General features: G+C 41.0%; 1 protein-coding gene across 1 annotated transcript in view; it reads right to left on the bottom strand.

Annotated features, from left to right (window-relative positions):
- The window catches only part of SORCS3 (sortilin related VPS10 domain containing receptor 3), a 273977-nt gene that overhangs the window by 70395 nt on the left and 186990 nt on the right, over positions 1 to 16592 (bottom strand). Inside the window, exon 7 of the mRNA XM_042863904.1 lies at positions 9288 to 9406. Within this exon, the coding sequence (XP_042719838.1) occupies positions 9288 to 9406 (119 nt within the window). The remainder of the gene's footprint in view (positions 1 to 9287; positions 9407 to 16592) is intronic.

The raw sequence follows: 16592 nt of genomic DNA, 5'->3' as shown, positions 1-16592 counted from the left end.
CCTACCTCGCCTGCCCACTTTCTTATTCAGAGGAATGGAGACCTCTTGTGCTTCCAGGAGGGCATCTTTGAAGAGCCGCCAGCTCTCCTCAACATCCTTGTCTTTGAGGGCAGCGCGCCAGGGGATCTTGGCCAGCAATCCATTGAGTAGCTTGAAGTCTGCTCTTCTGAAGTTCAGTGTCCTGGTCCTGCTCTTTGCCAGGCCCACATCGCTTGAGATCACAAACTCAACCAGGGCGTGGTCGCTGGAGCCCAGGCAGCCTCCAACCTTGACGCCTTTGATGATCACGGCCAAGACTAATCATCTTCCAGATGTTTCTGTATGCTGAGCTTCCCCACTGCCGTACATAAGCCACACCGTGGTAGGTACAATCTAGCCTGAATTATCATCTCCCTGGTTTTCATTAGTATCATAGCTTTTGCACAGTCATCAAGGCAACACATAATGACTTGAGTGCGAGGAGATAGAGTTCCATGCTGTAGAAAGGCTTCTATAGTAATGTAGTGGGCTAAGCACACTCAAGCTGCCTGGAAAATTCAGCAGGCTTTTAACACTTAGCACACATTAGAGTGTCAGACTTATCAGCAAATTTTTGTTAAGGCAAAGCAGCATTAATTATATCAGCCCCATACCCATTCATTCATGCCCTTCTCCCCTCAGAACTGTGACGGCACACAATAGAATAAAAAGTCTTAAGTGAAAATACGGGAAAAATTTTGAAAGCAGTTCCTTCAGAAAACATGCACAGTTGTACCAAATATCAGCCATGTTAGAGCTGCAAACATACACTACCTACACAGAAACCAACTTAAGAGAGGTGAATAATTGTATGCATTCAATCTCCTGAAGGATTTCAGAGGAAACGTGAGTCTGCCATGGCAATTCTTTACATCTCCAGCTGCAGACACTGCTGATAAATCATATAAGATGTGAGCAGGGTAGAGAGTGATAAAAAAGCACAGCTCAAAAAGCCACAGAAAGAAAATATATTGATGTAAATAAATAAATAAGGCAAGAAGAATGCTAATCTATTTTTTCAACAGATGTTTAGCTTCACCAAACCCAGTAACATTTGGCATAGCAAAGATGAAACAGTGCAAGAAATGGATGGAAAATACCCAGCAGTGAATAGGAAAGTAGCTAACTCCTTAGCGCCTATCTTGCCTTAAGAAGAGCTTTTAACTAGCACATGGCATGCACTTTCTTTCATCTGTATGGATTAATTTCTCCCACTGGAGCTATGTCCAGCATTTTAAATAGGGGCAAGAGAAGATCAGCTGTGGCAGGCATTATTCACCAGTAAAACAAGTGTAATCATGTTCATCATTTAAACATCTTCATCCTATTAGTTTCATAATAAGCTTTTAATGATTTCTTCAATAAAAGACTCAAAGACCAACCCTACAAGTTGGAGAGTGCTCCATTGTCCCGTCAAGCCGCTCTCTCCACCATCGATCGCAAAGATAAAAATCAATCAGAACTAAGCAGGCTGAAGTTAAAAATAAATTGCACCGATTGATTTCTGTTAAGACCTTTGGCTCCTAGTTAAAAAATTGAGGAAAGAAAGATATATTTGAACATGGTGCATTTAGCCTCTATGAAAATAATGAGAAGGCTTCAGACCAGGAAATCAAAGTTTAATTTCTCCCCTTCTATCTCATTTCACTAAGAGGCTTCAAAAAAAAAAAAAAAAAAAAAAAAAAAAGAGAGGAAGAAAAGAAAAGGAGAATACAGGAGAATACATAGCCACTTTTCCTTTCTTTACTCTTGGGGAAATTTCTTACTTAAGTTACTAAATTGACATGTTGAGAGCTGAAGTTGGGTATCCATATGACTTGGTACCATCTCAGCTGTGACTGGTGATCAATGTCTACTCAAGTATTTGATTCAAAGCCAGCCTTAAATACTTAATAAACCTGAAACATATGCTCATGTCTTACTATCCAAGTTTTCTAAATAACCATAGTTATAAGCAGTAATAGTAATAAACTATCTGAGCTAGGCTTAACATAAATCATAGAATGATTATGGTTGGAAATATCACTAAGATTATCTACAGTCCAAAGGCAACCCATCACCACCATGCCCACTAAACCACGTCACTCAGCGTGGCATTTATGCTTTTCTTGAACACCTCCAGGGACAGTGACTCCACCACCTCCTTGGGAAGCCTGTTCCAATGCATCACCTCTATTTCTTAGAAGTTCTTCATAACATCCAACCTGAACCCCCCCCCCGGCACAACTTAAAGCCATTACCTCTCATCCTACATTGTTCTCCTATAAGATACATGTCACACAATAATTATGAATTTCTTTTCCTCTACAAAATCTTAAAGAGAATTTTTCCCCCCCATCTAAGATCTTAAGCTAGAAATAATCAATTTTTTCTTTAAGACTGAAGAAAAAAACAAAACAAACAAACAAAAAAAAACAACTAGTATTCATAAAGACATCAATTTGGATTAAAATAGAATTCGATTCAGCTAAGATTTTTGGACACACACAGATGAGATGCCAAGCATTCAGAAAACATTATATCACTGATAGGTGCCACAAGAAGCTACCAGCAATTATGGGCAAATGCTGACATCTGTGTGCTCTAAGGAGACTTTCTGATGAGAAAGAACACTGATTTGCTTGAACAGCTTTTGGCAGAAATGTTTGCTCCTGTGAGCCAGAGGAATTATTTGGATCTGTATTATGAGAGTTGCACAAAGCTGCATCACATAGGAACATCTGGGGAAATTCTGGGTTTGCTTGTTCTTACTCATCTGAGTGAGCAGACTAAGACACTACTCTGCTGTACATTTCTCTGAATTAAGCAAAAACTTCTAAGTACAAAATTATTTCAGGGGGTTAATAAGAGCATTTTGACTTAAACTTTTCACATGGAATGCTTGCTGCATATGTAAGCTGTGACTGACCACCATCCTCTGCTCCTAAATGTTAATGCTGCCATCCCATCTCATTCAGGAGGGTTATTAATACCAGCCAAGACACGTCTTCCATGCTACCTTACACTTCCTGCTTTCATCATATCACTCTCAGAAGAAAGGACAACCACCAGAGCAGCTTGGCTTTAGGGAATGAAACCTTCACATATCCCAGGACAACCTAAATCAGAGGAATCAAGAGTAAAGAGACAGCTGTGGTTCTTGAGGTTCCCAGAAGGTCAGATCACAGATGAAAAAAAGATGCTAGAAGCAGATAAAAAGATGCAAGTAATCTTTCCAAGAGAAGGGGTCAGGGGAAAGACAATAGCAGTGATTAATATGGGAATGCCTTGCAAGTACGTGGGGACCAGGCACGAAAAACCCTCTTATGAATTTCAGCCTGCACCTTGATACATTATGCTATGGGAGTAGAAAAGGAAAGAGGCTCCCATGTTCTCATTCTATAAAGGCCTTGGAAAGTGATAATGTAGTGCCTCTCAGCATGCCCCTCTGGTCAATGGTGCAAGGAACTTCTCATCTAAACTGGAAATGGAGTAGAGCCTGATGTACACAGGAAACCCTTTTCAAATAGAGCTTGCAGGTTCCAATCCTTGTCCTTACAAGGTGAGACCACCAGACTCTAGCCCTAGAGACAGATTTGAGTATCCATTTCTGTCCTGGGTTCAGTTGGTACAGAGCTGACTGTGGCTGGTATGATGCCATGTTTTGGTTTTAGAATAAAAACAATGTTGACAACACACTGATGCTATATTGTTGCTGAGCAGTGCTATATAGAATCGAGGATGTTTCAGCTTTTCAGCTTCTCATACTGTTCCACCAGTGTTGAGTGGCACAAAGAGCTGGGAGATGACGGAATCAGGACAGCTGACCTAAACTAGCCAAAGGTATATACTCCATGCAATACGATATAATGTGAAAAAAGTATAAAACAGGAGAGTTGGCCGGTGCAGGGTTAGCTGCTGCTCAGGGACTGGCTGGGCATCAGTTCACAGGTGGTGAGCAATTGCTTTGTGCATCACTTGTTTCGTATATGTCATTATCATTTCTGTTCTTTCTCTCCTCCTTTTCTGTCTTAGTAAATAGCTTTTATCTCAGCCTACGAGTTCTACCTTTTTTTCCAATTTTCTCCCCCATTCAACTGGGAGGTGGGCGAGCAAAACACCATGTGGCATTTCGTTGCTTGCTGGGTTAAATCACAACCATCTCCAAAGGGATTCACTTGGACTGGCAAATTCAAACCAGATATTAGATTCTTCTAAAACTCACAAGACTTTGATGTGCCCATAAACTCTGTCACTGCCATGGAAGCACTGAAAGTCTGAGCCACACTTCAAATGGACTTCAGCTGAAGGTGGTACAGATTTCCTTTACCAGCCCAGAGAAAAATAAAGGCATAAGAAACAGTTGTGATGGATATTGATTGCCCATCTGCACATCTCTGCAATCTACAACCAGTTCAAACCAAACAGGCCAAAGTTACCTTGAGGGTCTATCAACTATCAACTCACAGAGACACAAACTTAAGGGAGAAATGGGGACAGCGTTAACTGGATGCAGAGCTGAACTGGCATGACCACTGGGAGGAAAGCCACACACCAACGAGTTTACACAGGGAGAACACAAGAAGATTGATAGGGAGGAGAAACATGTTCTGTCTACATCTATAGCTGAGGGGTGGGAGTTGGAGGAGATATTTTTCACATATCAAATCCTTCCCCAAGTTTCTTAAGATCTCAGGAGTATGCCCAAAAGTTTATCTGTGCATTTTTTACCTCCATCAATTCTAATCTCATAAAAAATATTGCCTATCTCTGTAAACTTGATCTCACTCACATCCTCAGGCCACCAGCACTGTAACATCAGTACTGCCAGCAACCTTCATGCTAAACTGGAGAGTTTCATCTTTATTACTGTCCCTCACCTGACACCTGGGGATCTGTGGGAAAATCCAGTCCTTAGCTAGGCCTGCACTGAGTTGGGAAGTGTCTGCAGACTACATTGGTAGTCAGACATGTCCAGCACTCCATGCACCCACTGAGTTATCACACCTGAGATAACTACATTACCCTTAAGTAACCTGGAGTGACTTGGCAATTATTAGCTCCCTCTGCCAGCTTTAGGTCTGCCTACATAAATGGTGCTTTCTGAAAAATAATGGGGTTTTACAGGAAAGTTGATTCCCAGCAATTGCACTGCCATTTTTAATACCTCCATTAATTCTCAGACCACCACAAATAAGCAACACTGTACTGAAACTTTTTCATCCCAGACTTTTCCACTCCCTGCAATAAGTGAAGATGTTTGCTCATGCTTTCTTGCATTTTCAGTGGAACTTTTTCGTTTGTTGGCAAGGAAACTTACACAGAATGTTTCAGCTCTTCCTTTTCATAGCTACTCTAAAGAGCTACAACATTGACATTATTTTCTTACTTAGAGAAAAAATAAGTTTTTCCTCCAAACAACGCTTCTCACTAAAAATACGATTTTCTGCAAAATAATCCCCATTTTCATTAAAGCATATTGCATTCTAGTTTCTTTTCAGCAACTTGAACAATTCCTTCAGAAACCCTGATACGTGACTTGATTGAAAATTCTTTTCCCCAGAACAATACTGATTTATTTTTACTGTAGAAATTCTACAAGCCATCAATAAACTAGACACATACATAAAACAAAAGCCAATCCCTGCTCCCTGAGTCCTTTAACATAGGCTGTGCATGTGAGAATACCATAGCAGTTCAGGTAATTATCAGGAAGTCAACTCTTACAGACAGTTTTCAGGTTATGTCTGTGCCTGAGTTTAGAAAGGATACAAATTCTGCAGCAACTATAAGACAACACTTACAAGAAAAGGTGTGGCACAACCATGGAGAAATTATTGGCTCCTCTATTGCACAGCTATGTAATTGAACATCACTGACGTTGACCTCAATGGCAAAGTTGTGGCTAATATTTCCTTTACTTTCATGAAATGAGCTCCTTTTTGGTACAGTAAATAAATTCACTCTTTATATCATATTCCAAGGTTTTCTCACAACTACACAATTCACATTGCTAGCTCTATGAATTTTAAGTACTATCTATGAAGAAAGGAGCTCATAGTGGCTCCTGGCTGCACCGGAGCAATCCTGGGAACAGAATAAAATCTCAACACATAACAGAGGGCAAAATTTTCTCTTAATGGATCAACTTATACAGAATTACCCAATCTTAGAGCTGTGCTGGGCATCCTTCAACAACTATTGATCAATCCAGCAGAAAGTCAATCAATAAATTCAGAGTAATCGTTTACTGTTCTATTCATAAGGATTCTTCCTACTCTCTCCTCACAGCTATTTCTTTGCTCCTTCTTCATTGCTTTTTGCTTTTCTCATCACATAATATGTTATTTACCTATGTTATATGCCTAGTAGCCAAGCCTGAGTTTTTTCAACCTCTCTTTAAAAACAAGTTTCTTTCAAGCATTCTCATTTTATTTCTTTGCATTGTGATTCAGGATGATTCTTCCAGAAGCACTGCACAACACCACATCACATACAGGAATCGTTTACTTTTAAGGACTTTATAACATTTTCCATATTCTTCCTTCCCTGTGCATTATGCACCATAATATTACACATACTTTGGGTATAAAGTTACACAGGTTAACGATACAGGCTTGCTTATCAGTTTGATTAGAAGGGACATGCACTAGTGAATAACTGCATACAGATAATCTAAAATGATACAAATAGCTGGGATACACCTGACTTAATTTTAGCTGTTGAGAAGCTAGGGTCTTCTCTAAGCCATAATTAGGCATCTTCTACCGTTGATGAGAAAAGTACATTCAGAGAGAGACCTTCTGCATCCTGCAGTAAGTCTCTGGGAGAAAACGAATTGCTTCTGATAGTTTTCATCTGTCTATTCACTTTAGGGGAACACAGACTACCAGTTTAGACTGAAAACATAATGCTTTCATGATGAACATTACAAGAAACGTTCTACTCTCTACTTTACAGCATTACTTCTGATTTGCTTCAGCACTGACAGGTTGAAACTCATACACCTATCATTTATGCAGTTATTAAGCCTCACCAGGTTCTTAACACTTAAACTGATATTTATTTATTCACCTGTCTAATATTTAAAATTCAGAAGAGCTGGCTCCCATATTCCTGTCCTAGATTATCCAGACAGAACGACATACATGAGATGCTGCGCACAGCAAATCTAACATATCCCATAATAGGTTTGTGAGACTCACATGGTTTGTGAGACTAATACATCCAGGACACATCACTCCTGTATATGTACCAGGCAAACACTGCATAACCCATCGACCATGTGCTGAACACAGTGGATTTAACACACCTTCAGCACAGCAAGGCATGTGCAGCTAATCTGAAGTGTTATTGGAGTACTCCATGGACTCAATCAGTATCCAGTTTCTACAGCCAGTACAGGCTGGCAGATGGCTGGAAATCCCACAAGTGGGATGTTAAAAAGGAAGGAAAAGTGATAGAAAACCTGTGAAAGGGAAAGCCTTCTCCCCAAACCGGCAGAAATATTCAGTTTGTGCATTTAAAATTTTTAAGAAGTGTCAGTATGTGATTTTCACTTTGAACATCAACTATGCTGAAATAAAACAGTGCTAAAGCTATTCAAGGCACTTGAAGTATTACATATATAGAATCATAGAATCACTAAGGTTGGAAAAGACCTAAAAGATCACCCAGTCCAACCGTTCACCTATTCCCAATAGCTCCTACTAAACCATGTCCCTCAACACAACATCCAGTGTATCCATATATACACACGCATGTTTGTATACAAACACATTTATTTTTTAAACTTGAAGCAATTAGCACCTATTAGTGAGCCTGGAGGACTGTTTCCATCCTTGCTAACTTGAGGCAGAGGCATGCACACACCAGGCAGATGTCCCATGCTTCAAAACAGATCAGTCTTCTTTTAACATAGGTGAGAGACATGGAATGGGAAACACCTGTGGGGCTTCGTGCTTGCCATAAAGGATTGGATTCTATACAACACCCTCAGCCATGAGTATAAAATGCCAGATAAAAACAATCTCTCAAAAGTACTCTTTGGATTGTACATCCTATTGGAAAGTATACCAATTGGAAAGATGTTACCTTTAGTGAAATTGTGACTTGCTAAATTGCAGCAGCTACATTCCCAGTATATTCAGCAATCCCAGTATATAACAGCAATCAGCCTTCTCCAGGACAGCTCGCTCCTCTGCACAAAACGAGGAGGCCCCAGTGCTATTCACATACACACAGTTTCTATATTGCAGTCTTCCCAGGTCATATGGATGCAATTCTCCACCTAATCCCATTGCAGAATTTATCAGCCCTCCCTGTAAACTCACAATTTCACAACAAATGGAGCAGAACTTCCAATTTGGATCATTCAAAAAAAATGTTCCCTCAAGAATGAGAAACAGGAGCTTAGCTTAAGCCAGTCTTAGCCAAAAAGGAAGTACGTATCTTTCCTTTACCACCTGGCTCAAAGCTTCATCTCATTTCATTCACCCTTTTCAGCAAGGGGGACAGCTGGTTACCATCAGCATGTGTGTAATCCCTGTCTCCAGACTTTTCTATATCCTAAAATTACTGCAACATAGAGTACAGACTTCACTTTTGGCACATCTTCAGGAATTACTCTTTCATATCATATGATTCATTCTCACAGTTCCATAGGTAAGAAGAACTGGCCATATTCCATTTTTTTTAGAAAATCTCATAAACAGGTAGATTCTCATTTAATTTGTCACTTTCTCCTCATCTACAAAACCATCATCAATTGGCTGGCAAATTTACAGCCATCCTCTACTTTGAAGGTGCCCTGTAACATCTTTTTTCAATCTCTCTGCTGTTTACTTCCCACTGCAAATCTTTGTTCAATCCATTAGCGTTACTAGTCTGTCAAATTAGCATAAACCTTTCCATTTGTTAAAATGATCACTCACTCCTCTCCTTTGCTCTTCTCTGTTCTTTTCAATTCGTCAATAGCTTATTTGCATTTTTCAAGTAGACACAACAATAGCAAGTTAGAGTTTCTGTGACACACATGGACCCTCATGATTATTGATGAGTGAACTTTCAAAATATATCAGATTCAGTATGAGACAAATGAGTAACAGAGACATCAATTGTTTTGCTTCAGACTGCATAGCCAATCTACAGCAGGCAGGTACACACTCACTTCCTGCTTTTTGTGATTTGTGATCACATGCACTTGTCCTAAAAATATGCCTTCTCTCTTGCACAGAACAAATAACTTGCGCAGTCAGAATTCATGTCATGTTCTTATCAAGTCAACGTACCTGGATAAAGATATATTCATCCTGAACAACAAGGGAGTTGATGTCAATGGAGCGTGAAAATGGCCCACTCCTTTTGGTCTCTGAGCACTCCTGGATCCGACAGGTCAAATAGTGGGTGTCTGTAATGGGAAAATATGTACACATGAGAAGCGGCCATACAGGAGTCTGCTGTCTGAAAACGCCATCAGCAGTTCAAAATAAGGTCTCTAAAGGGAAGTCTTAATCTCATCTCCAGCTCCCTAAACATTAGCATAAGATCTACTTACATCTTTTAAAATAAGTGTTCACTGGAATCAGGAATTTATCACACTTCCACACCTACTGTTCCCTTCCCCATTGTGCAGACATTCCCCAGACAAGTAGAGTTCAAACCATAAATGAAGGATACAAATAATTAATGTGGCACAAAACTGATAACGCTTGTGTCTGGAGGGAAGACAGGAAGCCCCTCACGGTAATGGCATGCCCTGTCAGTCCTTGGCATTGCTTGAGAGAAAGAATAAGAGTGGAAGAAGAATATGAAGGAAAAAAAGACATAAGGTAGTCAAGGTGCTACAAGAAAGGGGCCTGGATAAGAAGGCAGTCATATAGCCAGATGCTCAGTGGTTAAGCAGAGACAGGATCACCTCCAACAATTTGGCAGGGATTACAGGAGATTAAGCATTGTTTCACTCAAGCTAAGAAAAAAAAATTGTGAAACAGAACCATCACAGCATAGCACTGTGTCTCTGGATGTATGTAATCTAAATATGTCATCTCTGCCTTTCAACTGTTCTTCTGAGAAGTGCAAATTAGGAAGAAAACGAAAATACAACTAAAATGATGGCTGCAGTGATAAAAGGGTCATATCTTTTACACTGCAGCACTTTTACAGACTTCTTAGCTTCAAGCACTTGTTGACTTTTCTACAAAGGGTGAGAACATACCATACAGGAAGAAAGCTGAGCTTATAATGGCTGAGGTGAGATTGATGCAGCGCTTTTAGTTCCCATGATGGCACCTATTAGTAAGGATCTTGCTGAACTGTGCCCAAAAAGATAAAAGAGAACTTCAAAAGAGAAGTAGCCTGGCAAAGCTGCTTACAGGATTCTCAATCCCATAAACTTGTTATTGTCCTTTGTCTGTGTCTTTGGAAACAGCAAAATGCGTTTAACTGAAAAGCAGTGAGGGGCACAGCTGAGATTCTCTGACAATGCTAACTACCATTTCAGGTTCAAAACCAAATTTTTCCAAGTTTGGCAGTTTTGCCTTCCATCACCAAGTCCCACTTATTGACTCTAAGAATGCAAAGTGAAAACAAAGCAAGTAAGAGATATTCACTCTAAAAAATGCCACAAACAGCCATTAAACTTGAATCTAATAGAAGCTCATGACTGGCTTCATGGACTGAAGGTCCATGGTTCAAGGCTGCAGACCTGTTAGATGCACTGGGAATTCCAGGTTAATAAAGGCTACACAGCTGATTCAAAGCAGTTGCGTACATCTGGTGCTAAAATGAAAGGCAGTCCCACTGATGATGCTGAAGCAGCAGCAATGGTTGCCAGTTCCAGCTGCCAATTATCTTGGGATAATTAATGCATATGGCGTACACTAGAATATGTCTGACCTAGAGACAGTGCCAAATAACTGGAGTATCAGAGGAGTTGGTCTTTCTTCCAACACAAAATTCCAGCAGCAGCAGAGAAGTCAGATTCTTAGGTGGGATAAATTAAGGCTTTTCATCAACTGACATTCCAGACTTGGTGTGGAGTTGTTATTTATGTCCTGCATGTGGAATCTAAGACATTGAAGCAACTTCTCAGAAAACAAGAGGGTTCCCCATATCTCCATTCAACTCAAAGAGCTCAGCAGCCCTGATTTGTTCTTTGAGGTAGCACTAAAATTAGGCAGAACAAGGAGGAAAGGTCAGGAGCTGTATTTTTAGAAGCTCATTCCCTCCAGTATGTTCTCCCACACAGTCGCCTGGATATTCTTATCCCTCTGAAAAAGGGGATAATTTGCTGCTGTTGAGTGACAGAATGGGAGGAGGAATAAAAACCTGTCACAAATAAATGCAAATAAACCACAAGTGTTGACATGACAACTAGCTTCCTGCCTACTGAGAAATGTGTCATTTTGAGTGTGCTACACCAGCAATCAAATACACTCAAAGAATGGCACCAAATTAATATTCATAGGAAGCTGGTGGTGGAGAAGGAGAGTCGTATCCTACCCATTTTCTGCTTAGTCTCTTGTTTACTTATTTTCATGTATTTTACAACACAAAATCTGCAAAAGAAAACAAGAGAAGAAAAAATTTGTCTTCAAATCTGTCTGCCTTTTGGTTCAAAACTAAGTTCAATTTTGAGTTTCTTTCTGATGTCCCAGAGAAAATGAAAAATGATTCCTTTTACAGCACCTTAAAAATCAGGTAAAAATATGACAGAGTATAGCAAATAGTAACTTCTGGGCAAGAAAAAAGTCATCCAGCGTAAAAGACATCCAGGTGGACATTTTGCAAAGCCAGAGGATCAAACTAGAGAAAAACCCAAACCAACAGTTAAGACTAGGATATGGAAAAACTCAGAAAATGCAAAGACAAAAATTTCAAGGCCTGGAAGGCTGGTTTTCTTCAAGTGAACAGAAGCTGGGGAGCCAAATTCTAAAAGCAGTAATTTCAGAAGACCTTATGCAGCCATTTTGTAAAATAATCAGCATCTCCTTTCTAACATTCAAGTTGCCCCTGCATTTTTCACCCAGCATTCAGTATACACTGGAGTACTACTGAAAGCAGGAAACAATCTGAAGTCCCTACCCAAGCTACCTGAAGGGTAAGATCCCTTGAGGACTATGCTCTTATTTACAGAGCATATCTTCATCTGTATAGATAGGATTGGGCCCCCCCCAAAAACCCCAAAAATATGAAATAAAAAAGAAAGGAACATCTACCACCAAAGCTGTTAAGTCTCTCTTCTCTGAAGGGAGCTCGATTTTCATCCCTTTTTTGGAGAGCCAAGAAAAAAAAGTATGGCACATGCCCAAGCTGGGCTCTAACCTTGTAAAGTCTTGCTGACCTTCCCCTGGAAGATGTATGCCTTATAAAAAGTTGGCTTTGATTTGACGATTATTTCCAGTTTGTATAATGTTCCATACAACACCAGAATTAGAGACTTTTTCCACTCCTTCTTCCTTTTCAGCGCAAAAAGAGTTGAGATTTCCTAGCTGGCCTCAACAACTACTTGTGCTTATAACCCAATATCTAGTTACTTTCTCAGCCCATCTGTGAATGAGACAATATAGACATTGAGCAGTTCAGATCATAGAATCACAAAATTGTAGGGGTTGGAAGGGACCTCCAGAGATCATCGTGTCCAACCCCCCTGCCAAAGCAGGTTCCCTACAGCAGGTCGCACAGGTAGGCATCCAGGCAGGTCTTGAACATCTCCACAGAAGGAGACTCCACCACCTCCCTGGGCAGCCTGTTCCAGTGCTCCGTCACCTCACTGTAAAGAAGTTCTTGCGCACATTTGTGCGGAACTTCCTATGCTGCAGTTTCTGGCCATTTCCCCTTGTCCTGTCTCCACTCACCACTGAAAAGAGTCCGGCCTCACCATTCTGCCCCCCACACCTTAGATATTTATAGACCTGGATCAGGTCCCCTCTCAGTCTTCTCTTCTCAAGGCTGAACAGACCCAGTTCACTCAGCCTTTCTTCATAGGAGAAATGCTCCAGGTCCTTCACCATCTTTGTGGCCCTCCGCTGGACTCTTTCCAAGAGATCCCTGTCTTTTTTGTACTGGGGAGCCCAGAACTGGACGCAGTACTCCAGATGAGGCCTTACCAGGGCAGAGTAGAGGGGGAGGATCACCTCCCTCGACCTGCTGGCCACCCTCTTTTTAATGCACCCCAGGATGCCATTGGCCCTCTTGGCCACAAGGGTACACTGCTGGCTCATGACCAACCTGTCATCCACCAGGACACCCAGGTCCCTCTCCACAGAGCTCCCCTCCAGCAGGTCATCCCCCAACCTGTACTGGTGCATGGAATTATTCCTCCCCAGAAGCAAGACTCTACACTTGCTTTTGTTAAACCGCATCCGTTTTTTTCTGCTTTTTTTCTGTTTTTTTTTTCAGCAGATGTTCTGCTGCAGCTCCCAACATCCACACCTCCACACAACCCTTCACACAAACTTATCACACTCCAGATTGGGGAATGGCTTTTTTAGAGGTATATCCATTTCCCAGCTAAGGAGCTCAAAACGCTTCCCCACTGCTAGTTAACATGGTCTCCCATCTTAAGAATTCAGAGTGTATTTATACTCTTTTTAGAAGAGATAAAGCTGAAGAAAATTCTTGAAATTTGCAGTGAAATGTGCAAGTTAAGACAGCCACAAAGTCCCTTCTTTGCCCATCAGCCATGACTGAGTAGCTCTATGGGGAAGAAGGCACCCAGGAGGCTTTCTTGTGGTTAAAACCCAAGGATGTGATCCCTTAAAGGAGACTCTGGAGAAGTCAAACCTGCCACTGTGATAGATCTGTGTGGCAGGTTACTGTGACTTGTGATGACACAGGGCAGCACAGGCTCTTAGCAGGGCCTCTAGGCAGCATTAACAAGACAACTGGAGAAGGCACGGCTAGCCAGCATGGCTAATAGGAAGAAGGGTAGCTGAGGGAAAGAAGTTGTTCTGGCAGATTGGCTCAGATTAAAATCAGTATGACAAGGAAGCTTACCAAGGAAAGAGGAAAAAAATGGCTGGAAATGAGGACGCAGGAATGTAGACAGGACTGGAAATTACTCCCTAGGAATTAGTAACCATTGACTTCATCAATCTTTCAAGGGTTTTTTGTTTTGTTTTGTTTTGTGTCTTTTTTTCCAAATAGACTCTTTTCCCTTTAATTGAAATACTGATTATTGCATCATACCTGTGAGCAGGGAAATTATCACAGTGAACATCAAGAACTGATCTTTCTCAGGAGCATTGGTGGGAGACCTATATCACCTGGTGAGTGTCCCTGTATCTGTAACACCTCCCCTTGCTTTCAGCCTTGTCCTTCCTCCTATTACACCGAAGCCAAAGGTACAGTACCTAAGGCTCCTACTTGCTCTTAAATTTTAGAAATGCAGGCCTAGATTATTATTCAGCAACAATAGTTCTGTCAAAAAAAAAAAAAAAAAAAAAAAAAAAAGAAAAAGTGAAAAATTTCATCTGCTGCAACAGACAGAAACAGTTTGAGAATCAGCCAGGCACTGTAATTCACAGCATCTTACAGATATTTACTGGGGCACAGATGCTGCGGGAGATAAATTTTGAAAATGTTAACATTCCTAATGACCAGACAGACAAAACCCAAGGATCAAAGCTGCACCTATGGAAAAGGGAAAACAGGATAGGACTTCCACCTCCCAGCTCCATGAGTTTGATGATAGCCCTGGCTCATTTACAGATGAATGATACTCTACTATATCCCAGCACCTGTATATTCTAAGCTCCAGTGTCTGAATTAATATTAGATCAGGTCTTGAATCCCATGAGTAATTGCTGTTAGAGAAGGAAAGAGAAGTCAAATTCACGATTCTAATTCTAAATATCACACATTAAAAGGAAAAAAAAGGGAAAAAAAGAAAGAGTAAAAGACAAATGCCACCTCTAGAACTGCATACTTTTAAAATTGTCGGGAATATTACATACAGGAATTCTAGTTCCCAACTTGAGCTGAGCAATGGGAATAATCAAATCTGTGTCTCTTAATGCATCAGTATCTGAACCACAGACCAACCTGAGAGGAGTCAAAAAAAACAAAGCCTCCTCTTCCTTCTGCCAACCACTGAGGAAAACTTTAGTCACAAACTTTTTGATCAAGAGGAGATAATTGCAGGGACCCATTTTCCAGCAGGTCTAAGTACCTCAGCCACTTTTCTGAGAGTATGAAGTACCATTTTTGTTACGGAGCCAGCCAGGAGAAAAACTCAGCCTGCGGTTCCTAAGCACACAGAGCTGCACCATTTCACACCAGGTGAGACCATAGCTCTGAGGCAGCCAATGTTTCCTAACACAAGCTAATATTGTTTTAAGCCTTAAGAACTCTAATTGGAGCAAGATAGTTCTTTTGCGCTATGCTTGGCTGGGAGAGGAGCCTTTTCACTGCTGTCCCCCCAGCAGGGCCAGCACAGCCCACTGGGGCCCCCTAAAGGGACAATGCCTTGCTTATGGGCCTATACTGCTGACACTGCTGTTCAAGTCTCACTCTCAGGGAAACCCTCAATGCCATCAATTGCCAATTTCAAAATGCTGAAATTATACATTAAAACAAGAACAAACAGCACGCCCCAAGCAAACAAGGCCCGAAGGAAGAGAGCTGTCTGGGAACTGCAGAAGCATCTTTCAAATGAAGCATGTTCAGCCTTGACGCATCCAGTATTTAAATAGCTGGCTGAGCTAGTTTAAACTTAGTTTGAAAACAGACTTCATCAGCATTTTGTTTACTTAGTTGCTTACTTTTTCACTTGCTTTTTGCCACTTTTCCTAGCATCTCTACAATAACATATGAAGCAGCAAAAGCACTGAAGAAGCCTCCCTACCTTGCCCACCCACCTGCAAGCTTGTTTTGCTCTTTCCCCATACTTAACAAACAGCTGTCACCCCAAAGCTTTATTGCCTGGTTATTTATTCAGCTGCCATCGCTAAATAGCAGTGGGAGGCCCGTGAATGATTTGGAAGATCCACAGCCTCAGAGAAGTCACCCTGACAGACAGGAGCTTGTTCGCACAGCATCTGGCCTATGCAGCATTCAACTAACAGAAAATTTGTAACCAACAAAATGAAACCCTTTTCCCCCTAGAAATTGACAACCTCAGTCCTATGCTGCTTTTCTGCACTGTCTCTGTAGCATAAAAGGGACACATCCCATAGCTGAATAGCATTGAGCTGGAATAACACTGGCTCTGCTACAGGAGATGCATTACCATGCTAGAATTCCTCCATGAAATGCTTAAACAGTATAAACAGTGGTGGAAAAATTCAACTTCAATACACATTTTATTTGCTGGAGATTAGTTTCACAGGAATCTATGGTTAGATTCATTTCAGTGAGGGGTTAAGATTTTTTTTTCTTTGTTTGTTCCCATTTATACAGGCAATTTTTCCAGGCATGTTTCCAATATGGAGGACATACTCATACATCCTACACAAAACTAAAAACTCCTTTCAAAATGAGTCAAAGGGTACCTGGGGCATAGGGACATCCTAGTTAGAGACGTCTGACTGTAAGCAATTTTTCAGACTCCTTGGTAAAACCGAGCTGTTGTGAACTCCTCTGGAAACACATAG

The sequence above is a fragment of the Lagopus leucura genome, unplaced genomic scaffold (assembly GCF_019238085.1).
Source record: "Lagopus leucura isolate 7727_CA_CO unplaced genomic scaffold, USGS_WTPT01 Super-Scaffold_741, whole genome shotgun sequence".
NCBI classification, from domain to species: domain Eukaryota; kingdom Metazoa; phylum Chordata; class Aves; order Galliformes; family Phasianidae; genus Lagopus; species Lagopus leucura.
This window is presented reverse-complemented; position numbering and strand designations above follow the sequence as displayed.